The sequence below is a fragment of the Cuculus canorus genome, chromosome 16 (genome assembly GCF_017976375.1).
Source record: "Cuculus canorus isolate bCucCan1 chromosome 16, bCucCan1.pri, whole genome shotgun sequence".
Taxonomy (NCBI): domain Eukaryota; kingdom Metazoa; phylum Chordata; class Aves; order Cuculiformes; family Cuculidae; genus Cuculus; species Cuculus canorus.
Genome location: NC_071416.1, coordinates 15,877,102 through 15,904,848, shown reverse-complemented (window position 1 = coordinate 15,904,848; position 27,747 = coordinate 15,877,102). Strand labels below are relative to the sequence as shown.

The window sequence follows — 27,747 nt, the reverse complement described above, 5'->3', positions numbered from 1 at the left end:
ATTGCAGTAGCTTGGCAACCTGTAGGTTGAACCATTCAATGAATTCAGCATGCTTTTAATCATCGCTAAAATTTTCCCCTCCAAATTTGAATATTATAAGTGCAGTGAAGTGGGCGTCTGTGATTGTAACAGCAACAGCCATGTAAAACAGATCCCAACTGAAACAAGCTGTTAATGCAAATTTATAATCCAGTATATTTCTCCAAATTTCAGTCCAAAAGTCCTTCTTAAAGTTAGTTTAAGAAGGTATATTTGTAATTTATTTCTGGGAACGGTATTTAAGCCATTACAGCTTCTTAAAGTTCCCGAATACAGATTTGGGCAGCATGCTGAAAAACATAACTATTAAAAGCATGACTATTTGCTGGTTCTGTTACAGGAGCAAAGCTTGAGTTTGGCTTTTCTTTGCACGCAGAGGCATGAACCTGGTTTGTGCAATCTTGTTAATTGTGCATTCCCTTTAAACTTGAATCTCATTATGTCAGAAATGGTACAAAGCGTTTGCTAATAGTATAATGAGCGTATGTTGGCAGAATGAATCTTTAGTTCCGTTGCCCATGTTCTTACTAATGGCTGATAGAGTGAAGCGTTCTTATGCTATAGATCGGAGCTTCCTGGGATTTTGTATTATACCCTGATTTGTAGGGAAGAAACAGCATGCAAAACCCACTTATATTATGGAGTTACTACCTGTTGTAACATATGGTTCATCGTTTTGGATGAACAGGTTTTCTTGTTACTAAATATATCTAGTAATCCCCTTCACACTTTTAAAAATTGCATCTCAAGAAAGCCAGTGAAACAATGTATGTTACAAACATCTTCAAGGAGATGAATTTACTGCTAAATAAGATGTAGATATCTTTTTTCTTTCCTTTTTTTAAATAGGTAATGCAGAGTTCACAACTTCCTACTTAACAATTCCTGCCATTTCCTTCCTTGTGTTTTAGTACTTCCTCTACATAAAAGCTCATAACTTTGAGAATTTCGATGGAATTAGTAGAAAGTTGGAAATCTGGCTGTTGCCTGTAGTATTCTAAACACAAAAATAATACTGGCATGCTCCTAGTGTGTGCCACATCATAGGAACAGTGTGACTTTATTCCCTCAACTTTTGCAAGTGTATTAGAAAGCTTTTGTTAGCTTTTAGATTGTTGGAGTACCCAATATGAATTAAATAATTATGCAGATTGACACCCTTTAGCCATGAAAAAAAAAAAAAAAGTTGCTTTAAAGTCTGACTGCGGTTGCTTAGTGTTTCAAAGTAATGAAGAGTTGGAGTTACAACTGTGTCCTTTGTTTTTCATATTAAACGTTGAGACCTTCTTTTAAAGGTTTGACAGAGATTTTATGTTACAGTTGTTTTTCTCAGTTATCCGTAGAAAAATTAGACTTCAAAATATGCCTTCAGCAATATAAATATATTTCAAGAATTTATTCTTTTACCTTTCCTGTAATAAAATACTAATGAAATAACTGACAATACATGTAAACCAAACCCATGATAGCTTACATATGACTTATTTTTGTGAATGCTGATTTTAAATGCACTGTGATAATCCACATTCCTTATCTTCATCACTGATATACCTGTTTCTGCAGAGTAAGAATCGGGTACGTGTAGAGCCACCTATGTTTTAATATTAAATTCTTACAATCTGACTGCTAATTCATATTCAAGCATGTTCTTCATTGCCTGCCACTACTTCTGCCATGTAAATTCAATGGTATTTTGACTGTTGAGGGGACAGTCAGAATTTTGAAAGTCACACCTGTGTAATGGAATGTATTCAGAAGAACATCTAGCAGAAACTTGGTCTGTATGCCCGATGTATGATGTTACGTGTATATTTTGGCTAAACCCCCACCTTTAATTCCTAGTGCATTTCTTCCATCATCTGAACAAAAATCCCTCCAAAATGCCAGCCTTCATGTCTCTTATTTCTAAAACACAGAGGGCTCTCAAAATCTTCATGGCAGTTCTAGTGTGTTGTGTTTGAGAAGCATGTTTAAGTCTGTCTATTTCATGCTTTTGCTGTTGAATAGATTGAGAAGCTATGTGAACACTTTTGTGCATCGATTACTGAAACTAGAGTTCGGAGCTCTTTAACAAGGAGTACGTGTTCATAAGCAAGCAGCTATGAACTGGACCTTTTCTTTTCCTTTCAAGACAGGCTCTTCTGAATGCTCCAGATAGAGAGGAGATTGCCCTTACCTTATCAAATAAGAATATATGCCTTTATAAAATGAAACATTACAGAAAAAATAGTGGTAAGTCTCTAAAATGTGAATAATCTGTTGCATTTGATATGGTAACAGTATTGTGCTGTGAAGATAAATTTAGTAGGTTTCTGAGAGGGAAATAACCTTTGGAACTCTTATAATATGCAAACTAATTAGAAGTTACAGTGAACACAGCTGTTTCAGCCAAGCTGACTAACCTAGGAATTCAAATTACTATTTTTAGCCAGTTTACGATGTCTCTAGTTCTCAGCAGTACCCGTGTTATTACTTTTAAAAATTATATTAATATTTATCCCACGGACAAATAAGCGCAACCAGTCTCCATTAAATAAGAATTTCTTGTATGCTATTGTTAGCATTCAAAAATGCTCTTCTTTTTATCTTCAGGGTGGGAAATAACTGCACTAACAAAAATTCGGAAAACAATACCAGTATAGGTTACTTTGTGTAAAAGTGTTCGTATTTCAATGAGATATTTTCAAGATTGACTTCAGAGTTACTTTCTGAACTGGCTTCTTTTTTTCTGATAAGCATTATTTGTTATTTTCTGCAAAGATCACTGGATGAGCAAAAGCATTCCTCAAAATCTGTGTATACGGAATAGACACACTTCATGCATAAATTTGTTGCTTTTTTTAAAAAAAAAAATCAGTCTAATTTTAACAGAACATATGGTGTATAAAACTGCTTTAACTGACTGTACTTTCTAAAAGCATATATATATAGTTTAACTTCAGATAAGAATTAAGTCTAAGAAAAGCTTGTTTTAATTCCTATTTGCTTCTGTTCACACCAATAGCTTACTTACTCTGTCCTCTAAGTTACCGTAGATAAGAGCAGAGTTTTAGTTACTGATTAATTGGATGTAGAAAATGATGCTTGCAAATTAATACTGTTTTCATAAACTCCTGTTTTCACACCTGTTTTTTGCAATGATGAGAGACTTGCAGACCAGCTCGAATTTAAAAAAAAATAAAAACTAGGCAAACTCCAGAATTTCTGAGTCCTAAGTCATAATCTTTTTGTTTCTGGTTTTGTGTCATCATGGAAGATAGGTTAATTAATCTAGAAGTGCTTTTGTACTTGGAAAGACCTTCTCACCAAAATCATAAAGGAAATGCATGATTTCCCGGCCCAGCTCCCATGGCTCTTAACGATGTCCGCTTCCACGGCAGTTCTTTTTTCTGTAGTGCTGATGATGGGGTAGGGGAGCTAATCTAAAACTTTCTTCCACTGCCTCTAGAGACCAGGGAAGACAAAAGCATTCCTACAAGAGCCTAAAAACATTGCTCAGAAAAATAGCGTCCCTTCTGAAAGGAGAAATATATAGTTGTTCCAACACAGCTGTCAACCCAAGAGCATTACAGCGTAGGGATTGGAGTCCTAAAATGGTAGTGAGAAACATTGACTCCTAAGTTAGAAACGTAATGAGTTCGAGCATGGCGGGTGAAAACTAATCTGCTTGGAGAACACAAGCAGCATCCATAATAGCAACCAAGAGGTGTCTTCTGACAGTCTTGGGTGGGTGACTTCCTTAACTGGTGCATTTGCACTGCCCTTAAAGGACATGACCAGCTATTCAGAAGAGACCGGGGAGATCAAAATCAGTAGTCTAGCGTAAAGGCCTGTCTCTTTCTCATTGAAACCCTTCAGTGTTTTAGCAGTCCAAGTTGACATAAATGTTTATTTTGGAATGTAATGTCAGCAACAGCAACGAACTTGACATTAGGGCATCCAAAGGACAATAGCAGGGATATGAAAAAATGTAGGATATTTTCCTTTGTAAGTCCTAGAAGGATATTATTGTAGCTTTAAGTCTCCAATTAATTTGCAAAGGATTATGTGTGTGCGTATTCTTACAGACAACCTATCTTTTCCCTTTGCGTACGAATTCTGATGTCATGTTAAGAGCATAACAAAAATGAATTGGTGATAAATCTCAGAGTGTATGAAGTATCCTGCTTTCCCCATTACTCATGGCATTGACTATGGTTTCTAGGAGGTATTGACAAAATTGAGATCACTCAGGAATTGTAGCCTGCCCTTTTTTCCTTTGACAGTTCTGTGGTTTTAGGAAGTTCTGCATGTCATTGATGAGCATATATCACTGCAGACTTGACTAGCCTTCTCTTAGTGTGACCAGTGTTCTTAAGATACCAGTTGGTAATCTAGTTGTGTTTAACTCAAGTCATCTATGAAAGAATTAAAGTAACACTATAGTAGTTCTGCTGTGGTGTATGTTTAAAATGATAAAACAAATGCACAAATGTTGACATTCTTTTTAAAGAAATAAAAACCCTAACATTTATAATCTTATTTTATTTCTTTAAAATATTTGTCATGAGCAAAATGACTGCAGTGTTAAGCAGCTAAAGTGATATGCTGTTTGTTTGGCTTTTATTCAACATACTTTCCAAGAAAAGGTGAAAGGACATAAATACCACAGGCAAGTTTCGTTTGTAGTTCAGTGAACGTGAAGTATTTGTTTTAATCTAAAATGCAGTCTCTTAAAAGAAACTTATTCGAGGCTTAGTAGGAAGGTTCAGACTTCAGCTCCTCAACTATGCAGGGCTGCTTGCTTTCAGACCTGGAAAGTGTGATATTACTCATCAAACCACAGAGCTTGTTCTGTGTTTGGATCCCCCGAGTCCTTTGGTAATTGCAGCAGTTCTCTTACCGTTCATTAGATGAACATGTTAACAGTCTCCCCATTGAGAGAGCCTTGAGCAGTGGTAGTAGATCCAATACTGATCAACTGCCTGGAGTCTCTCTTTAGGCAGAAGATTATATCGTCTTTCTATATCGGTGCAATACTTAATACCTTAGAAGCCTCTTGAATTCCTTGTTAGCAGTGGTACTAACAATGCCAGATATTCTGGAAATCCACATTCTTTTCCTTGGGCTGTCCCAAGTAAATTGAAGAGCGGAATGTGTTTGGAACCAAAGCCTGGGGCAGACCTAGGGGCAAAAAATGGGAGATAAGGAAAAAAAATAAAGATCTGTGAAGCTTTTAACTGATAAGACCTTGAACTTGTTGCCCGATGAGGGCAGTTGGGTAGTTGTCGTGGTGGAGGTGGGTCTGATTGCAGGGTGCCTGTTGGGTGAAAATATTTCATTGTTGTCATTCAGATACCAGGCCAAGTTTAAATTCTGAAACAATAATTCAATTAAAGGATCTTTTTATCTTTTCTGAAAAAAAGAACCCAACATGTAAGTCTTAAGTACATGACAAGAAGCTAGCAAATGTAGTTTCATTAGGAGAGACGTGATTTAGAAACACAACCCACCCCAGCAAACAAACCAACCTACAACCTATAAACTTATAGGTGACGTTTTGTTGTGTTTATCAGAATTAAGGAAACAGTTTGTAGGAATGGACAGCTTGAGGAGGGGGGAAAGACAACTTCAGACGGGCTGGTAGTGGTTTTCATTGGTTACTACTGTGTCGTACAGCTGACAGGAATAAGGAGTGCGATTATTGGCAATATTTTGTCCCTGTACCAGAGCACTAGAGCTCTGATGCCCGGTACCTGTGTAGATCATTCACACGTGCCTTCTGGGTGAATGGAGAGGATAGTGAGTTATGAAATGGAAATGTGTGCCTGTGTTCATTTACAGGAACATTCTTCTGCTTCAAGAAATTAAATGTGTTTGTATCAGTGTACTGAAATCAATTTACAGGAAGTTGGGCTCAACTGATTCACTTTCTGCATATTGATTTCTGCTCGAAGTGAAACTTCTGATATTAACAAGGCATGAGTGGGTTTCTTTTTTTTTTTTTTAGACATCGCCTGTAATGACCAAAAATAATAAAGCTTTTTTTTTGTTATTCTTGAAAATTGTGTTTTTTTAAAGGTAAGATTTAAATGTGAATAAGAACGATTCTGGGTAATTCCTGTAATGGTGATGGAGCTTACGACTGGTTTGTACTTATATAGAACAAGAATTCTCACTGTTTTCCTGCCTCTATTTCAGTGCCTTTTCTTGATCTTCTGAAATGAATTAACCACTGTCTGGTAGAATTACTTATTTTCAGGGCTCCAAGAACAGGCTGTCCATGAGTCAGTCACGACAGATAGAGAACCACCATCTGATGATAGGTCCCGAAACAGAGTGAAAACCAAAAAGGATAATACTTCAGTGTATTTCTTCTGTCTCTTTGATTCTGTTCTGTTAAGATTTAGGGATGAACAAGACCATTTACTTTTTTTTTTCTCCTATATCTGCTCCTTCTGTTTTTTAATGGAAAAACAATTTTCAGATTTTTTTCCTTAGTTTTAATTCTGCAGCATATAAATCAGAACGTAAAACTTTGTGAAATGTATGAGTCAGAGTGTAATTGTTGTTTTACAATTAAAACGGTTTATGATTATTTAAATATGTTGGTAGTGTCTATAGATCACTTCCGAATTTTGTTTTATTGAACATCTGCTAAGACATGGCATCGTTTATTAATGCAGGGATGTGTTAGAGCTCTGTTGCATTGAAGTGCAAAAACTTCTATGGAGAATGAAATATTCCTTAACTTGATTAGTGTAAAACTTGTGCTCATTGACAACATACTAAGACAGTTGGAATCACTTGACTCCTCGATATTTAAACAAATCAAAACGTTTTCTGAGTGCCTTAATTATTGAAGAGATTTGACTCAACTGGTAGTGTTTTTCATACACCTATTACTCTACCTACCATGATTCGTATAGCTCTCCTTATATCCTTTCCGCCACTCAGGCTGCTTTTATCACTGTCCCGTAGCGGAGCCCAGGTTCTAAATAAATGATCAAGGATTGATGTTGATTTTGTAGTAACTTCTAGCTGCCCAGTCATCTTAAAAACTTAATCAGAAGCAGGTTTATCATTTTCCCATGTACAGTATGGCGTGCTCTACAAGGATTTCCATCCCTCAAATTACTTGGTTAAATTGAGAGCAAAATCTAGATTTTATTTTGCTGATTGTAACTAAAGATGATGTGGGTTTTCATAGCTTGCTTGTTACATAAAAAGTACTTTATCCTTCTGACAAAGGGGTTTTGGATAAAACTGTTACAGATTAAACCATGTCAACATGGCATTGCCTTCTGCTGTCTTTTAGTAAATAGTACTCTGGTTACTGAGAGGTATCGTGTCAACTGGCTGCTGTTAGACAGCTATTAGGAAGTTTTTAATCTCAGTTTCATTGTGGATTTTCACAAAATAAATTATTTCTATAAGCCAGCTATTAATTTTTTTCTAATGTTGGGAATTCATATATGAGTGCCAGTGGTATTAACAGTGTGAGCCAGGCTAATTAGCTTTCCTCTGAAGCCCGCTGCCCTTGTTCTAGCACAATCCTTGAAATTGTTTAAACAAAAGATTATCTCAGACTTCTGAAAAACTGAATCTTTTTTTCCCCCCCTGTGCAGAACACTGAGCTTTATAAATGAGTCAGGCTTTCTGGATTTATGCATGGAACTTCTAATACTGAACTTCAGTGTTCAGGGCACATTAATCAGTGTTGATTGTTAATGTTCAAATTAGTATATTAACCTGAGCTGCTTTCTCAGACCTACATAAATTAATTTAAATGCCTGGAAGTCTTGCAAGCGTCTGAAAATACTTACCTAACTTTGAGGGAATTGAGGAGGGGGAAATATATCACTGCTTGGTGATTTAAAAAAACCCAAACCCACAACCCTGAAATAAAGTTCTTAAAAGTAAATCTTGAAGTCTTGAAAATGTTAGTGGCTAATGACCATGATAGTGAACAATCTGTCTATACAAATGATGAAACGGTGAGCAAGGGGTGATATTGGTGCAGATTGAAATTCACTCTATTGCATTGTAAACCTTGCTGAAAAAGAGGCACTCAAAAGCAAGGGAGTCTTACATTTTATCATCTAATTTATTTACTCTTTTAATTGGATGAGCTCATTTATCTTAAGATTAAATGGATTATGCAGGAATTTGTGGCAATAGTACAGTCTTGCTTTCTTAACGTTAATGGACACTATTAGTGCTGTATGTAGTATCTCTGAAAAATAGTAGAGGATTCTGAGTGAATATAAATAAAAAGTCATCCCATGGTTCCTATTTCACGAAGTCAGCGATCCCCTTGCCAAACTGTACGCTATCTGCAGTGGTTCCAAGGGCATCTCTTGTCTTTTTGTTTCTAGTTTGCAACTTATCATTTGCAGCCTGCCTAAAATCTAGGTTATGCAACACAGAGATCTGGTTTGCTGTGAAAGGCTGTAAGAAACAGCTTTTCTCATCCCTTCCTCATCTTCTAGTACTTAGAGTTTTTATGGCTTTTTTTCCTCTCCACCCTCCCTGAAGCCTGCAAAGTCTACACACGTGGTCTTCACCTCGTTGTTGGGAGTTCTTGTGTGTGTGGTAGTAGCTCTGTAAAAGCTGTAGTGGCTTGTGAGATGTCAGAATGAAAATATTAGGTAACTAGGAAAGGAGGACTCTGTTTATAACAACAGTTTTTAGTTTATGAAGCCTGAAATACCCTACAGGCCAGGAATTACACATTTTTATACTCATAAAACTCATACTGTAAAAAAATCAGGGTTTGGATTTCCTACACAGGCTAAATTTCTTTAGGTGTTATGTAGATATCTGGGCTATCAGATGCACTGGTCTGCCTGAGATGAGGTTAAACCAAAACTCTGTCAGGAGACCTCTAAAGTTTGGGCACATCAAGATCTGGGTCTTAACTCCATGGTTATTTTTCTTATAGGAGAAAAGTAATTGAGCTAGAACCTCTTGACACTTTAATGAGACTGTGGTTTGTTTCCTGGCACTGACTTTGGTGATACAGATTGCAAAGCTTTTCTTTTGCACAACAGCTGTCAAGAAAAAGCCATTTCATCTCGAAAGTCTCGATCCTTCCAGTAATGTCTAAGATGTACTTCTGGAGCAGATTGGATATCTGGGAGGAAAAAACAGAGATGGACGTGGAGAAGAAGGGAACTCGAGTTGTTTTCTTGTACTGACCCTCCATTCAGTTGTTTCCTGTTTTGGCAGTGATTACATGGCTACGAAACAGAAGTAGAATGTTCCTGCCAGCTACTCTGAACTTCTTCTGTTATGGGTCATAAATTTCAAGGACAAACTGTATTTTGAACTTACTGAAATTGGAGAAGTCATGTAATTTTTTAACCTAATATTAGAGTTTAGTTATTTGATCTCTCTGGCTCTGCTGCAACCCTCAAAAAAAATCGGAAATGAAAAAGTGAGTTTTTACTCATTTCAGATAACAGTGTTGAAACAGTGTGAGAATCTGAACAGCTGAGTTCTGCAGAATTGCTATGATTTATTCTACAGCAATGTCTTCCTTCTGACAACATGCAAAATAAATATAATACTCTTAAAATTTGGAAATCACACAAGTCTATGACTCTCTCCCTCCTGGAAATGCATACCCAAGTTGTAAAAGCCTTTCAGCTGCAAGTGTTTAATTGAGCATTTATGCTGTTCGGTTGTTTACTATGATGAAGTGGGTACAATAAAGTAGTTCAGATTTACTTTCGTAATTCATAAATTTCTTCAGTTAGGCATGTTGAAACTAGTCAGTGGCGAGAAACAATCTGTCCTATTTGCTAGCTGCAATAAATATGGGCCCAGAAAAAAATAGTATGCTTTTGTAAGTGCTGATATGATTTAATAACACAATCATGCCCAGTTTACATTCTCCTGGGGGGTTATTTCCGTGCCTGCAACCAGCTGCCTCGTGTCAGAGAGGCTGCTTGCGCTGCGTCGCTACAACCTGTTCCAGATTGCCCACATAGTGCTGAATTAGCAAGGGGCTTTCTAGGAAACCCGTGTTGCAAGTGGGGGATGATTTTTTTTTTTTTTTTTAAAATACTCACGTAATAGTGTTGTTGAACTTTAAACAACCCTGTCCTTTTCTCTCTTTCTCCATGCTACTTGACCCCAGGAAGGAGCTTGGTGTACCAGCTCACTGGTTTTTTGTTTTTTGAGGGAGATTAATACGCCGATCAATACTACTGTGTTCTACTTCAAAGCAAAACTGAGAAACTAGATAAGATGTTTTAAAAGGGTATTAAAATCTACATTTTTTAACTTCATCTGGTTATGATTTTGCGGCTTGTTCCTAAGATGAATGCTACATGATGCGATTGTTCATTTATCTGATTTTCAGACGATGACCCTGTTACCTAGAAGTTACACCCTCATTTCTTGTCCCTGTCCAAACATCTTGATGTAAAGTTTAGTACAGGATAAGAAATCCAGTCTTCCTTGTCAAAGTGGGTTGAATGAACAGTTGATCTGTGTGTACTTTATATCTTAGCGAGGTTCTTTTCTCGAGGAGTCAGCTCACTGATTCTCAGTGATTCACTTTGCTGCCGTACACACTGAATCCGAAGACCTTTTCTGATTTGTGTGAAGTTGCAGTTTATTATGGGTTCCTTAGTGCTACCTGGTTTTCTTCTGGTCTTCTCTACAGGTCTTTGTCACCTTATATACTTGTAGGGGTATTTCCATTCCAAAATCAGCCTGTAGGGACATCTCAGAAAACAGCGGCTTTCTCTTGACTTTACTGTGACTTTTTTTTTTTTTATTCTTCCACCTTTTACAGCAGTGTCATCATTTGTTTTCAGTGTTAGCTTTAAGAGGAAACTCGTTTTTTTTAAAGCTCTTAAGCTAAAATAACTTTTTTATTTAAGTCTTTATATACTTGTGAATCGCTTTCCTTAGCGTGACTGCCTCAGTCCATGGGCTTTCTGTAGCCCATGATAATATCTTGGCAATTGCTGCTTCCTGTAGGAACAGAACTGTTAAAATGACAGTATATCATTATCTTCTGGTCTGAGCTACTCCAGAGTTTATGGTGTAATAAAATAATATGATGAAATTGAGGGCTGCTGCAAAGTTCCCCGGGAGCCTTGCTGTTCCCCGGGAGTCTGCAGGCCTTTAGACCAGACAGTTAGTTTCTCTTCTGGAGATGTTGACATGGAATCCATGGAATATTGCAGTGTGCTTGAATGGCTGATGTCACAAACATGTAGTCTTACCTAATACTTCTGTAAAGATTTTGGGGAATATCTTCTCTTTCTCAGTCTCTTGTTGCTGTCAGAACAAGGTGGGGAAAGTACGATAGATGTGCTGTTGTGTTAGGAGTTGACATGTGGCACCTGTAGCGGAGTGCAGAGTACCGGTGGTAGGACAAGTTTGCAGAAAATACTTCTTGAGCAAAGGAGGAATTGACAGCCCCAGGGTTCCAGAGTGGTTATGGATTAGGGTACTGAAGCAAGGGTAGTTTTTTGAAGGCTGGCAGGAGTGGAAGGAAAGGGCTGTGGGCTGCAGAGTGAATCACTACTGTTAGGGTTTTTGCAAGGGGAAGGGAGGAAGAGTCAGGCGCTCTGCTACAGAAGTCCTTGGGACAAGGGGCTAGGAGCCACCATGAGCACCTCTTCCATGACCATCTGTAGAACTCTGAAAAGTAAGGGGCTGATCCCTTCTGTCCAAACGGTACGGCCATCTGCCCTTGCGTTCTGTGTCTTTTCTTTGTGGCAGGAAACATGGCAAGTGCGACCCATTCATGCAACTGAAAGCAACCTTCTCCTGTAAAGCACAAAAGAACTTCTTATTCCAGTCACTACTGCAGATTAACAGCAACAAGAGCTTTCCATTTGAAGAACAGTGCTTTAGAGGACTTCCTCTTTCCACCTCTGAAATTTCTGGGGGTATTTGCACAGGGTACGGGACTTAAAACCAGGACATGGAATGGCATGGAATGACTCATGCTCAAAACCAGAAGCATTTGACTTTGGAAAACTGACTTCAGTTCTAGACCTTCCTCTTTAAAGTTTTATATTGCATGACCTTTTAGATGAAATGTCGAGCTTCCTTTTTAGATGGCAGGATCTCTGCAGTGTGACCAAGAGCATGATTCAAGAAGGTGTTTCGTAACTTCATCAGTCCCTGTGTCCATCCACTGACTGTAGGTCTTGTGACATCACTGGCTTAGAGTTCGTCATAGCATAATAATTATATGCTTTGAATGAATCTGTGTTCTCCAGCGTGGAGGTCGGTGACACATTCTGAAAACCACCCTGACACCAGGGAGCATCAGTAGTTACATGACTCCTGCAGTAACCAGTAACAAGGTTTGGAGGAATGTACAAGAAAGCCAGCAGCGTGGCCTTTAAACATCACTTTATTGTTTCCCTCCAATAATTATCTCTGTTTAAGGCCATCTGATTTCCACTAAAATCAGCTTCATATCCTGGAAGTGATGTTCGGAGTGGTTTTTTGTCGCTTTACATGTTCTAGCAACTGCAATAGCAAGAAAAAAAACCCGACTCGCCAAAACCCCAAACCACTACTATTCCATCTTGCCAAGAAGAGTACGTCCCATCTTTGCAGGCTTGAATTTGGCCACTGAGGTGCAGACATGCGTTTCCTCCAGGATTTTCTGTTTTATTTTTGTTCAGTACATTGAGAAATAAAGTGCTATATGCTAGTTGGATTTTTATACAAGGCAGCAGCTTGCCTGTTGCCATATCTACGTCCCTCATTTTATTACCACCCCATCCCATTTTTTTGGCATGGTAACTTCTTTCTTTTCATTTTCTCTGTGCCTCGAGTTATGTGCCACGTAGAACTCCCTTATTCTTTTAGTACCTTTAGGCATCGGAGTGTCTTTACAAACATCTCATATTTGGTAGCAAGATAATAGGCAGCTCTATTCCCTGAACAGTAAATTAGCAGTTTCACATCCTTAAATATACGATGTTGGTATTTGAATCTGTGGAGCTCCCCAAGACTGGGAGTAGTGTGTATGTGTACATACGTGTGCGTGCTTAAGTATAATACTTTTGTATTACAGTGCCTTGGTATCATTCTGGTTCTGTAATGAAACATTTAATCCATTTCCATTTTTAAAAGAAGGGACAGTTCTTTTCAAATTTCTTAATGCCTGGAGTCAAAGCCGAGTTTATGAAAACAACCCTTTTAGCTGCCTCATGTTTGAGACATTAGACTGTGGCAGTCGAGATCATATTCTCCAGACTACATTCTTCATAAGCAGAAATACTGGCAGCCATGTGTTACGTTATAAAAAGACAGCAGCTGATGTCAGGGCTTATTTCAGTGAGAGCCATTTCAGAATACTGTACTAATTTTGAGTAGGTATACATAAAACAGAACTGTTCCCTTTTGACATGTGGTATTTAGTGTAAATTGATACGTACCTGAATAATAAGGTAGGAAAAGATGAACAAGTAATAAAGAGCAGTCGATAGCCGACTTAAAAAAACAATCTTTGGCACTGTACATGATTCTTTATGCAAGAATGGGAGGAAGAGCAAACCAGTTCAGTTTGGCCTGCATTTTAAGGATGAGATTTTTTAAGCTGGTATAAAATCCTCCTGCTCTGACGTTGGAAAGCTACCACAATCTGCACTACAGCCTGAAATAATTTGAAACTATTAATAGAGGAGTGCCCAGCCTTTCTGTGCAAGTGATCTGTATGTCACAAGCAGCCCTCCAGATGCTCTGTGTGCGCACAGAAAACTGTTCTCTGGGCACACTGAATGTGAATCAACACCACGTTCAATATATTTGTATCTGGACAGATAATGAATAGTAAACTCTGCTTCATTTAGTTGATTATTAACAAAATTTCCTCCAATAAAAGAGGACAAATTTACCTCAGTGGTTTGTTTTTAATGATGATTTTTTTCGGTGGCCTCTGGGCTGGGTTCATTTGTTCATTTCACGTGTGTGCACAATGTCTTAGGATTTCTTAAAAGTTAATTATGCTATTGAAACGCCAGTTCTGCAGTAAATCTATTTTTTCAGGTTTTATTAATTTCACTTAAATGTATGAGCTTCACTCTGAAGTTCCTAGTACTGTAAATTTTAAGAATTGCATATTTACGTATTATTTATTTACAGTGTGAAGTTCTGTTCATACAAATTGGGACTGATGTCCAAGGACTGCCAAATTCTTTTTATTATGAGTTTTGAAATTGTCTCAGATAGCTGAGCATCTGAGATGCATCTGAAAGAAACTCTCATTTATATGCTTGAGGTGATATATAAGTTTTAGTTGAGAATGTAAATTGCATACAAATAATTTTTGCCGTTTGTAGCTTTGTGACGTCTTACTGATAACTCAAGATAAAGATGTAGGTGATCTTAAGCCAGTCACCACTCTGTGTGTTTGATTCCCAGGGATTTAGACAGTTTTTTCCCTATCACAATGAATGTTTTTTAATTGCTGCTGAGTCGGCAGTACAATTGATATTTTCACTGATAGAGGAAACAATTGCTTAATGAAGTTTATGTGAAAGTGCTTTGGGGCAGAGGCTGTGCTTCATCAGGGGTGTAAAGGCACCACGTTCTGGTAAATGTTCTGCTACTTTATTATGCAATCTAATAATATTTTAACACACAATAGTGTTGGTATTGTATTCTGATAAATTTAAACTCAGTTCTTAAGTTGAAGCCTGAAGTGCTTCCTGTCCAGAATTCCCACACATGAAGATGTGAAGTCAAAGGAGTATTTGTGTTAAGATATCTCAGGATATGATGATATTAGATGGATTAATATCTAAGACTTTTTTTCTCTTGTTTCAGGACATCAGGCATGAAGCCAGCGATTTTCCGTGTAAAGTGGCCAAACATCCCAGAAACAAAAATAGAAATAGGTACAGAGATGTCAGCCCCTGTAAGTACAGTTCTTTTCCATTGTTTGCAACAGACTGTTGACCTCTAATGACTTCATCTGTGAGCTAAATGTTCTTTGTAAGAACAAGATTTCTTTTAGATGGATATGCAATTGACTAAGAACTATACTGTTGCAGATAGTTTGCTTTACTAAGCAGTTCTAACATTTGGGGTTGTGAGTAACAAATGGTTCCTTTTTTCCTGTAGATAATACTTCTTCCAAACTGTTTCACTTTTTTTTGCAAAGTGTGGGAACGCTTATAGGTGTTCTTGTTAGTGGTTTGGTTTCTAATCCTAAGCGGAGCAAGCCGAGGCTAACAAAAGAGCAATGAAATTAAATTTGCTGTAATTCTTGAGTTTTGGTCATTCTTTATGTACATTAAGATGTGGTTGGGCTGGGAATTATAGCTAAACGTCTGCAAGAAGAATAAGAGGCCTCTGTTCTGTTTGTCCAATATAATTTATGCAAATGTTTAACAATCTTGAACAAGCTGGGTTTGAGTCTTTAAGCTGCCAAAAATTAGCAGTTGTGTAATTACGTTTATTTAAAAACAGTAACTCAGTAACTGTACAACTAGGTCGGTGTGATCTGGTTTGTGACTTAGTGTTGTGATTACTTCAGATGCAAATACGTCCATTCTTGCAATGTGTTCTTGGGAGACAAGAGTGCAACTTATGTTCTTCTGCACTGCCTGTGCTTTTTGTTCTTCAGTACAACTCAGATTTTTTGATCCTGACATCTGACAATGTTGTGCATGGGTTGTGCTGTGTTGCATATACATTAACCAGTGTTTTCTGATTATGCCACAGTTGATCACAGTCGAATTAAGCTAAACCAAGGTGACAATGACTATATCAATGCTAGTTTGATAAAAATGGAAGAGGCCCAAAGGAGCTACATCCTTACCCAGGTAATTATTGGCAGTGGTTAACGAAAATCATGGTGACTGGAGTTGTTTTTAATGGGTTTTCTTTAGCCTATTATGTTTGTTTTTTGTAAAGCTAGTTAAGTGTATATAAACGTCTGTGTGTATATATAAATGTGTCCATAGAACAATTTTATACTATGCATTTCTTCCTGTCAGCACTGGCTGACTTTTTGTAGAGCATTTTGGCCACTTGGTTTATCTGACTTTAGACCCATTGAGATTAGAAGCTAACACACTTCTAGAAATCTACTTGTTGGGTTATGAAAAGCTGTAGATGTGGTTGAATTGAATCACATTTCTCATAGGTGGAAGACCAGCACAAAGGTTTGAGACCACTACAGTCTTTAGTTACTTGATAAATTGTCTGGACAGAAGTCAACCTCACTTAATGGGAGGGCTTCACATTTACGGGACTATATGTATTAGGGAATTTCTTACACCCAGCCTTCTGTATCAAATAAGCCGTATGCTCCACCACATGTTTCTTGTTAAATGTCCTTCTGAAAGTGATGTTATTGTCATCTTTACAAATAATGTGCCTCCTAATCACATGGCTGGCAGAAGATTCAAGCTGGGCAATGCTGATGCTTCTACCTTTAATGTGCAAGAGGAAAGCTCTGAATACAGACTTCAGTGATGGGAATATGGGTGGCAGGAGGGAAGTGGCTGTTTTTCACTGAATCTGTGAATTCCACACGTATCTATATAGCAAGTTTAAAAATACTCTGATACCCTGTTGTCTTCTTCTGAGAGCAAGCAACTGTGCCAGAGTTCTTGTTTGTTCTAAATGTTTGGTTCCCTGGAGACTGCCCTGGTCTCTAATCTTGACTTTTTTTACCCCTTCCTCTCGCAGTTTAGATAAAGGTAGACTAGGATTAATATTTTCAAGCAGCAGGTCTTCCTTCCTGTTTGTAGAGAATAAAGATAAATCTTCTCAGGAAGAAGTGGACAGTATGGTGTTCAATATGAAAATGTTTATGTGCACACAGCTCTTATTCACAATGGGGGAGATTGATCATCGGGTTGACCTGATAGACCTGTGTATGGAATTGTCAGAAAAGCAGCTAACTGGTACTGGTTGTCCGTTTTGATCCAGAATTTAATGGGTTTGAATGGCTTTATTTAAATCCAGTCATTCTTTCCGAGGATTCTGGCCTGCTCTTTTGTTTGAGCAGTGATGGACAGCAAATATGAGAGGCACAGTGATGTGGTTTGAGTGGCCCAAAATTCAGAGCAATGGTTTTGGAGCAGAAAATAGCAAAGGAACATAGTGTTAGCAAAAAGCTATAAAGAAATCTGCTTTGTGACTAGACAGTAGTCTTTAAAAGAAGTTATCATTTCATGCAGTCCTAAAGCGGATATATAGTTTTCCAGAATCTTCATAGAATTTGTTGTGGTTCTGGCATCGTTTTCATTCTTTTGAGTGTTTGTCCGTTCAGTCTGCTAATTTTCAAGTATTATGAATAACAATGATGTGTTGCAGAATAGTTCAACACAGATGTTAATTCTGCTCTTAATTAGTCAGTGAGGTTTCATTTCTCCATTGAACGTATACCTTTCCGAAGAAAATTCTCTCAGTATTTTTCACTCCCAGTTCTCTTCTTGCAAATGAGACTACTTCTGTCTTCCTGTTATGCATGGGGAGAAAAGATTAACTGTGCTTTCATGGGTAAATTCATAGTGTGAAAATGGAACTTAAAGCTCTGTCACTGCATTTTTTTACAGGTTAAAATGAGAAGTTTCTTGTTACTTGTCTGAATTTATTGCCTAGTGCAGTAACTTTTGGTGCAGAGCGTTGCGCTGACATTAACTGAAAAATAATGCTTGTTTCTGGGGATTCTGTCTCTGCAGGGACCTTTGCCAAATACTTGTGGTCACTTTTGGGAGATGGTTTGGGAACAGAAAAGCCGTGGTGTTGTCATGTTGAACAGAGTGATGGAAAAGGGATCCGTAAGTACTTACCCAGCTCTAGCTATGTGTTCATTGTCTGTTTGTGGTCTTTCTTTATGAAAAAAAACCAAATAAAACACCACCTCAAAGATAGAGAGAAGGTAGAGAGATGACAAAGATACATCATTTTTATCTTAAGAAATTACACCTAGGATTGCATACCCAGTGAACTGATCCTAGTGTAGTCAGAAAATTATTCAGTTTGTAATTGTAGGTCTTAATTTCCTCTGAATTTGTCTGAAATAAGGCATGAAGCCATCTCTAGTGCCAACATAGGTATCTGAGTGTAGTTCTTTGTCAGCGTGTGCACACTGAGCGTCTCAAAGGTCATTTACACCGAGCGTTCATTCACAAGCCATGTGAAATGGTTTTGAAGCAGTCATAGAGACACTTTGCATGAAGGAAACTTGGAGTCAATAAGAGCTCTGATTAATAAGTGTATCGTCTAGGGGTATTGTTTCTCCACTATTGTTGTTGTTTTATAAAGATGTTAAAGGCATGAGGAGAATGGGGGTATGATTGAAAGTACTTTCCCTGGTATCTATCCTAAGCAATAATCTTCTGGGTGGTGTGGAACCAGCTGTTAAGCCACTCTTTTGCTTGCTAGGACGATTATGGTGGGCTAAGTTCTGTCCAGACCTTTTAGTACGTTTACATTAGGCAAGACAGGCAGAAGATGAAGGGAAACAATTTGGGTTATTTCAAGTGATTTACCTTCAGACAGATGAAAAGTTTTGGATCCACTTGTACCTGGAGTAGCTGCTGTCTTGAGAGGAAATGCCTCCGCCCTTCTGATGGTGGAGAAGACAGGAACCATTAGGCCTGGTTTTCATTCTGGGTCAGGGTTTTGCCTCTATGCTAATTCCACAGCTGTCATCCCTGAAGTTGGACTTGGCAGCTGTGCAAATGGAGACAAAAACAATTTTAAAGACTGATAGAAAAGCCCTGTTTAAAGTTGAATATTGCAGTGCAGTCAGTATAAAGACACTTTGGAGGAGGTTATAACGGGTATGTAGGGTACCCACCAGTGATAGCTGGGTGGTACGTGCTTTTGCGTAATCAGGAAAGAATTCCCAATAATCAGGAAAATTGTTGTGCAATGAGTTGTGTTTTAATAAACTGCAGTCTTGATTTTTGACTGTTTTGCTTTTATTGTAGTGCAAGTGAGATTTAATCTTCAAAAGAGATGCAATAACTATATTTTTCAATAGTTTCTTCCTTTCCAACCATTCCCGCTTGTTCTCTGCACTGCCAGTAGTTTTGAACAAAATGAATTATTGTGATCCCTTAGGGGAGGCTGCTTGCACTTCTCAGCAAACAGCAGTGGGGGACCTACGTTGGAGCACAACAAAATATTGTTTGCAGACATTTGGTGGAGAAATTAGACACAATGCCATTTGCTGTCTCTTTAACATTAATACACCCAGAAAAGTTGCAGGGAATTATAACCACGTTCTACACCCTGATGAGCTAGAGGATGTCGAGTAAAGACTAGAATTAGTCTGAGCGAAACTGGTCTTAGTCTACCTACAAATAAAATACTGAAAGGCTTTTCTCGTTTATTAAAATATTGTCAGAAATCATCTTAGCCCTGAAAATGCTGTTCTTCTTTCATCATTCTTTCACTTCAAAGCCATATTTCTTGCCCCTAATAAAAGAGTCATTAGCCATGTCCAACGATCTGTTCTTATTGCGTGTTTCGGTATGGGCAAATGGTGGTCATAATCCCATTTCTGAGGAGCTGTGCTTAGTGGCAGGAGGGCCACGCCAGTTCTCCCAGTCACAATGTCTTTATATTTAGTTGTCAGAAACTTGGTTGCAAACTTTCCTGTTCATGTTGCTGATGAGTTTCTTTACTTTCAGTTGTTCCTGCACCCTGCAAAATGTGCTACTTTTCAGTTTGGTTGGCTCCTTTAAGGTCCTAGCATGAAGCAGTCTTTGCAAACCAAACTCTCTGGGAAACTTTACTGAGAAAATTGAAATTCAGTCAGAAGTAGGTAATGGGAATGTTTGCTGATTGCAGGGTTTTTGATTGGCACTTTACTTTTAAACTGTGCTGTGTAAAATCAAAATGATCTCACTGCTATTTTTATTTTTGTGATGAGTGAATGGAGCAGCCCAAAATCTCATCTGACGTTAAACTTGCAAATTAGCGATGTTGTAATTCTACGTGTAGCATGCTTGTGGAATTCATAGTACTTCTTCACAGTATGTTCTGCTCATGTTAAAATTTATCTCTTCTTTTATAAAATGCAGAGTAGACTAAAATTCATATTTTGTGAGAGCTTTTATACTTAGATGGTTGATTATCTTTTTTGTTTGCTTAATTGTTATTATTGGTCTGATTCAACATAAAATAAACAACGGCTTTGGCGTTTTTCATTGGATTCCATAGCTTCACACTCTTTCAGGTTATATGTAGAAGAAACGGAGCTCTACCTAAATAAAGCTGTCCTCTATCCTTATTTTCATGAGTTCAGTCAAAATCAAAATAATTTAACTCTTACAAAATGTTCACTGAACATGTGGTCTGTGATATAAAGAAGGACTGGTATGCTTCACACTAGAATTGGTCCTCCTTATAATAAGAATGGGTGAAGAAATGGTCTGATAAGAAAATGTTGTATTAAGGATGTTTATTCCTTGTCTGTTCCACAAACGCAAATGACATATCAATGTCTCTTATTTGGTTTTAGGTAAAGTGTGCACAGTACTGGCCAAGGAAAGAGGAGAAGGAAATGGTTTTTGAAGATACAAATTTGAAACTAACATTGGTGTCTGAAGATATAAAATCGTATTACACAGTACGACAGCTAGAATTGGAAAACCTTACAGTAAGTACAGTACCAACCCGATTCTTCAGTCTCTCTGAGGTGACATTCACCTCCTCATCCACAAGTTCTTGAAAAAGATGGTCATGAATTATAGCAGATTATCTGCTGGACTTGGTGATTCTGCATGAAATAGTTCTTCAGCCTTTAGTTCGTGTGTTGTGGAAATGAAACTCTTAAATATTTATGAAACATCTCTGGGAAAACTGCAGTCATTTTCATGTCTCAGCCTACACTGAGTGAGAAGGTTAGTTTGTCACTACCTGGGGTTTCAGAGTACCCTTTATAAACGCTTAACAGATGTTCTAGTGTTTCTGTGTTCTCAGTGAAGTAATTGCTCTCCCTGTCGCTTAAGCTACCTGCTGCCTGCATCTTGTTCTAAACCTTATTTTTTAGACTTTGGCTTAGATCTTCAAGTTTTGCATTGATGGCCTTCATCAGAAAGCAGGGACTGGTTTAGCCCTGGTCCCACAGTGAGCTCGGTATGGAGCTCGGTACAAGGATCAGGCCACCAGCTTTAAGAGAAATAACTCTTCTTTTTTTTTTTTTCTTTTTCTTTTTTTTTTTTTTTTCTTTTGTGCAATACCAAAACAAAAGTATACATGCTATTTCCCACCCTTCCTCTCAACATTGCCCTGTATTAGAGCAGTGAGAGCTATTCTAAAGCTTCTTGGGGAGACTGGCTAAGGAAGAACACCATTAACTGTCACCGAATGCAGGTCACTGAAGATATCTGAGGTCCTCGATGGTGCTAAGTTAGGTGTGTATGTTGTGACATGCTAGCCTGAGTTCCGTTCTGTCCTGCTACTGCTCACTACTGGAAGACGCAGTTATTCCTTTGCTCGTCTGTTAGCATCCTGCGTGCTTCATCCTGTCAGGAAACACGAGACTACAGATACGAATTTGACTGAATAATACCTGAGTAAGAATTTAGTTGATGTAGTTTGTGGTGAGTATTAACTATGATGTCTGCCATAGACATGTTGGGTGGTTGTAGCTCAGTGTCAGAGGAGGATGTGAGCACCCGTGGCTTAGTAGTCCTGGAAGGAAGTTTCCAAGTTGGGAACAACCCTGTAAAGGAACAGCTGTGATAGCGTAAGGACTCTGACTGCAGAAAGTGTGAAAGGCTTCTATAGCTTGATGTACTTCATTTTGAGAAACCTTCAAATGGTGCTCCGTCATTAGAAACTGGAAGGCAGCAGTCCAGCCAGCTTGTGGTGATACAGGTATTTGAACTGTACTGAAGAACCATGTTACAAATGAGTAACTTTACTTGTCCAGTTCCCTTTGCTTAAAATGGAGACCTTCACAACATGAGATAATTATTGGTAATTAGTTTCTTAGCTGCCCAGTGATAAAAGCTCCCTCAGACTGGTGGAACTTTGTCATTTGGATTTAAGTCCGCTGCTCTGAAGATATAGTGGCAGCAGTGCAGTCTGAGTAGCATGCAAACCTGAGGAGGCACCTGTCTCCATTCTGTGTAAATCAGAGCTATTTTCAAAGGAAGTAGCTAAAATTTTTCCAAAGGCACAAATTTGAAGTGGATCTAGAGGTGAAATTGTCTGATGTCTAAAGCTGTCTGTCTAAATATGTAAGTGACTGTTTGCCAGGAAAATGAATGAGGACTTGCGTTTGCTGATTAGAAGACTGTTGTAGGCAACGGCACTTTGAATACTTCTGACTTGTGTATGCAAGCTAAAAGGCTTCCTAAATACTGTTTCTACAGACACAGGAAACGAGAGAGATTCTGCACTTTCATTATACTACGTGGCCTGACTTTGGCGTCCCGGAGTCACCTGCTTCATTCCTTAATTTCCTGTTCAAAGTGAGGGAATCTGGCTCGCTTAACCCCGAGCATGGACCTGTTGTGGTACACTGCAGTGCAGGAATTGGCAGATCAGGAACTTTTTGTTTGGTCGATACCTGTCTTCTACTGGTAAGAACTACTTATTCCCGAGGATAAGCTGTTTCTGTAGTTATTTTGAGGAACAGTTTGTTGTAGGTTCTGTGTAGTATTGTTGCGTGATAATTCCCATTATCATAGTATCATAGAATAGTTTGGGTTGGAAAGGACCTTAAAGATCATCCAGTTCCAACCCCCTGCCATGGGCAGGGACACCTCCCACTGGATCAGGACACCTCCAGGGATGGGGCAGCCACAGCTTCCCTGAACTTATCTTATTCCTGTTCTAGTCTGGGAGCACATTCAAAGGCAGATCTCGTTCTTAACTGGCCATTTCAGTCAGGGGAAGAAGTGTCTCTAGCTTTTACTGTAATTTGCAAAGATAGGCTTTGCCCTTGTGGTTAAAAAGAAAAGATGCTGGAGGTCCACTAAGTAGTAGTGTGAACTATCTTGAAATGATGCAAAATAAATGTTTCCTTTTACAGAGCCAACTTCACCTGTAGGCAGGGGGAGTGTGTTTGGGAGAACAAGAATACAAATAAAGGGGAAAACATACAATATTTTAAAGTCCCTGTGCGTTTTCCCCTCTGTTGTCTTTTTAGAGATGGAATAAATAATTGATAATAATTAGTATATTAATTCCGTAGTATGGAGGGGAGTCTCAAGGCCCTACTACAAAATGAATTAGAGTGAATCTCGTAAGGAGTGTTTCAAACTTTTATTTTCAGATGGACAAACGGAAAGATCCTTCTTCTGTCGATGTTAAACACGTTCTCCTGGAAATGAGGAAGTACAGAATGGGACTCATACAGACAGCAGATCAGCTCCGTTTCTCCTACTTAGCTGTTATTGAAGGGGCAAAATTCATTATGGGAGATGCTTCAGTGCAAGTGAGTGCTATTGACTACACAGCCTAACGGAGTGAGCTGCAACTCTGTTTTGACCGTAGTAGATGTGTGGGATGAACAGAATAGAAAGAAACTTTAAATTTCATGCTTGTTCTGCTTCAATAATTTTCTTATATCGTGAGGTTCTTAAATACAATACTTTATGATCTGTAATAACCTAAAGTGTTATATTTAAAAACCTTCTAAACAGTACCTGTGGTATAACAGGAGGCCTTGTGTACTTCCCGACACTGTAATTGGAGTGTAGACTGGCTACATTGGCCTTGTCTTCCATTTCAGGTACTAAACATTTTCTGATATGCCAGAAGTTTTAAGTATTATGATCAAATAATAAAAGTTTGGTTTATGTTAAGCAGAACTCAAGCAACTATTCCAATTTTCCAGAAGTAGATTAGAATTTCTTGCACTTATAGCTGATGTTTTCTCTGTACTGGATGTAGCTTGGGCTTGGAGTTCTTGTATCTCTTTTTTTCCGTTTTTTCAATGCAAAAGAACAGCCACTCTTAAAAATAAATGAAAACGTAGAGTGCAAAGACCCTGCAATGTTAAAGTTAAAAGTTATAGCAGCTTGAATAAGAGAAACAGAGAAAAGCTTACTAGGGCTTTTCCTTCCTGAAGGAACAGTGGAAGGAGCTCTCCAATGAAGACGTGGACCCTCCACCTGAACATACCCCACCACCTCCCAGACCACCAAAGCGAACCTCAGAAATGCACAATGGAAAAATGCATGAACACACAGAATTCTTTCCTAAACATCAAGTAGTAGAGGAGGAGATTCGATGTTCGGTCGGCACTGTGGAAGAGATGGTTCCAGATGGCAGAGCTCGTTCGTCTGTACCACTGACCACAGACAGGTAATTCTTCTAGTTTCCCACTTTTGACTGTACCGAGAAGACTGTCCAGTTGGCTTAAGGCACTGAAAGTTTGTAGGGCAGTTGCTCATAAATGATGTTTCATACAGGAGGGCCTGAGCAGACCTTGATCGAGTTCGTGTAATACTTCCAACCCATAATCTTTTCGATAAAGGTCTTAACGCTCATGTTCTTTTAAAATCATGCATAAGCTCAGCCCTCTTACAGGTTCCTGCTGGAGTGAAAGAAAAAGTGTCAGCATAATGAAGTGGTTTAGTGTTGATGTACGTGCAGTAAATGCTAAGTTACAGAGGAGCTCTTTAGTCATGTAGCTGAAAACTAGGCTGACTAGCTTTAGCCACATGTAGAAACGTGAAATTAATTGCAAGCAAAGCTACTTTTGATGAAAGGAGTAGAGGGGCCACAAGCGATAGAACAGCAGAGAAGCCAAGGTTCCTGCCTGCTTAACCACTAGATGTCACTCCTGATTTATCCAAGTGCGGGGGACCTGGTTGAAAATCTGAGTGCCTTGGTGTAACTGTCATCCTGCGTGCTACCCAGCTTTGTTCAGAACACCCGACGGAGTGCCACACAGGACAGAAAAAAATCAAAATGGCAAAATAGAAAAACAACCCTCCTTACACCCACCAGGGATAGTCACGGGCAGGTTTATTGTTCCCCAGCCAGATGCTCTCCTAAGAATTTTGAGATCCCCATAGGAATACTGGAGCAAAATGCCAAGTTTTAGTATTGTCCGCAGAACTCTAGAGCCTTTTCAGCAGAGGCAGCAGGCAGGCACGATGTGAATTTAGCTGAGCCAGGGGCGGAGCGTGTGACTCTGGGAACTGGAAAACAGTGAGACGTGTCTCCAGTAGCCTTTCTTCAGATTAAACTTCCTCCTAATTTCATATAGCAGAGAGGCTGAGACCATGAGTTGAACCTGTCCTTTCCCTCCAAATTCTGCTGGAGGCCAGGTGATAAAACAGAAGCAATTCCCTGCTCAACGTGAAACAATGTTTTGATCAGGGTTTTTCTTAATGTATTGAGATTCTGGAAGTTAAATACTCCAATTCCAAACGTCTTTACTAAAAAGAAAGGAAATCTTGGAAATAGAAATGAACACAAATGGGAGCTTAGCTACAAAAGAAGGAAGTGTTGCAATAGTAGCACCTCCCTCTTTCTTCCCTCCGTGACAGTATTGTTCTGTTACCAGAACATTTGTCTGGGATGTGAGGTGCCAGCTAATGTTTTCCACCCCTAATGAAGAGTCTGAATTTAAAGTTGGTGTCTTGTCTTCTCATTAGCTATATAAATCTGAATTTCTCAGCGAATAAATGATTTCCTGGAAATACTTCACACAGTGTAGTTTAAATGAACATAAGACGTGTCCAGCTCTAAAGAGCTCAAAGACTCAATTAATTTCCCTTATTATAGTCCCTTGTCTGAAGCAGGAATTGAGTCACCCTCTGGAACTGCCTGTCTTCATTGATTGTAGAGGCTGGCTAGACATCTATCTTTTTGCCTCGCTGAAGTTAAATCCTACCTTACACGATATTTCAGGCGTACTAGGAAAGGCCAGATACTGAATCCTGAGCCCCCTCATTCCGTACTGATACTGTAGCTGCAGGATTAGGCCTCCTTTGTGATCATCGCTCTTGTCCTGTCTGGGAGAGTGAGTCTACAAGAGGGGACAGGGAAACTTGCCAGGCAAGAGGGGGAACAAGTAGAGAGCAGAGAGACAGTCTGATGTGAAAGGATGTGGGACATTGTGAGACTGGAGGAACTGGAGAGGTGGGAAAGAGACATTGTGCTGGCAGAAGTGAGGGAAGGAACAGCAGAAGTCTTAAGCAGATTTATTTTCCTGCCCAGATATTCTGATGTCTGGGATGGAAGTTTCCAAGTTCTTCTATACTTAAGCTGTCAGCAGATGTCTGGGAAATCCCCCTGCAAAGCATCTCCCCGGTGGTTACCACCCCGCATGGTGATGCTCCGCTTTCTACATCCAGCTGGAAGAAGTTGCACCGTAGATATAAAAGATCCTGCTTAGTTAAGAAACCTCTTTTTCAATCCATATACTGCCAGCAGGGTGGAGGTCCAGTGTCTAGAAACAAAACTATGTTTAGACAGTGCTAAAGGTGAAGAGATCTTCAGGTCCGTCATCAAAACCATGGCAGTGCTTTTAGCCGTCTCAAGTTGTGGCTGCACAAGCAGCCACAGTTCCACCATTTTCTGAGCACTTGGCCAGGTGCTCAGTTTTCAAACCCTGTTGTTGTTCTGAGCTGGGTGTGGGTTTGATTCGTGCTGGTTCACTGCTTGTCTCTGTGCAGGCAGCAGATTCGTGATAAGTAGTGGGTGTAGGTGGTGCTTAAAACTAAGTCAGCTTATTCTTTAAAGAGCACAAAATACTCCCAAGCATGGCTTTTTATGACAAGCACTGTTCTAAACCTGTAATTTAATAGCCAGAACTGTAATAATTAGTGATAGGCTTTGGTTTGTTGTCTGCTACAGCTCCTGATAGCAAGAGTTTTCCAGCTTTGTCTGTGGTGCTCAGTGGGTGAGGCCATGCTCTTGTGCAGAGCCTCTGTGGGTTCTCTCCTAAATGGAGATCTTGTACTGAATATGTATTTCTTCGTCCCTAAGCACTAGTCTAGACACTGAAATTCGGAGGAGAACTGTTGGTGAAAATCCACGTCTCTCGCCCCATAAAGAAGAGTCAATGAAGTCAGAAAGCTCGGAAGAGGAGGAGGAGAACGTGATGACAACTTGGAAGCCATTTCTAGTGAATATTTGCATGTTCACATTCCTCACGGCAGGAGCTTATCTCTGTTACAGGGTGTGTTTTCATTGATGGACGTGCCAGCAAGATCGGTCCCACAGAAAACACCAACGACGTGTGATTGGTTTGTTATGAGCTTCTCTGAACGAAAGCTGATTGAGGCGTGTGAGCCTTGTCTCAGTGGAGGGAGATCTTAGGTTGAAAGGCCAGAACTTTGGTTAGGGCTTAAAGAGATAATTGATGCACTAGGGTTTTATCTAGCCCTGTGATCCCAAGAACATAATATTCTATTCTCAGGGCCTTAAAATATTCAGGAGTAAGCAGAGAAAATGCCAAATAGTCTGTTTTCCTTTTTTGTTTTCCTTTTTTTTTTTTTTTTAAAAACGAAATAATAGAATTACAACACATTGTTGTTTTTAGCCTTTTTTAAAAAGCCAGTTCTTTTTTTTTTGTCTTTGAGAAAAACTAGGCACAAGTGAAACTTGCTTGTACTCTCCAAGTGTTGTAACCAAATACACGGCTTATATTGATGAGTTCCAAAAAAAAAAGAAAAAGAAACCCACATACCTGAAGAATGTAAAGTTTTTGGAAGGGGGAGCGTTGGGGAGGGGTGTTTGTGGTTGGTTTGGTTTGGTTTTTAACTTGCTTCATCATTAAAGACTGAGTTGTGGGCAGTG

At 38.9% G+C, this 27,747-nt stretch overlaps 1 protein-coding gene across 4 annotated transcripts in view; it reads left to right on the top strand.

The window, feature by feature from the left end:
* PTPN1 (protein tyrosine phosphatase non-receptor type 1) overlaps positions 1-27,446 on the top strand; it is a 38,404-nt gene extending 10,958 nt beyond the window's left edge. Inside the window, exons 3-11 of one of the 4 annotated variants that reach the window (XM_054081550.1) lie at positions 2,175-2,271; positions 14,833-14,923; positions 15,733-15,833; positions 17,703-17,801; positions 20,498-20,635; positions 22,359-22,568; positions 23,264-23,425; positions 24,062-24,297; positions 26,935-27,446. In XM_054081550.1, the coding sequence (XP_053937525.1) occupies positions 15,798-15,833; positions 17,703-17,801; positions 20,498-20,635; positions 22,359-22,568; positions 23,264-23,425; positions 24,062-24,297; positions 26,935-27,142 (1,089 nt within the window). In that variant the 5' untranslated portion in view covers positions 2,175-2,271; positions 14,833-14,923; positions 15,733-15,797 and the 3' untranslated portion in view covers positions 27,143-27,446. Of the gene's footprint in view, positions 1-2,170; positions 2,272-14,832; positions 14,924-15,732; positions 15,834-17,702; positions 17,802-20,497; positions 20,636-22,358; positions 22,569-23,263; positions 23,426-24,061; positions 24,298-26,934 lie in introns of all 4 variants that reach the window. The other 3 variants (XM_054081549.1, XM_054081548.1, XM_054081547.1) reach the window with 3 other exon arrangements.
* Positions 27,447-27,747: the final 301 nt, after the last annotated feature.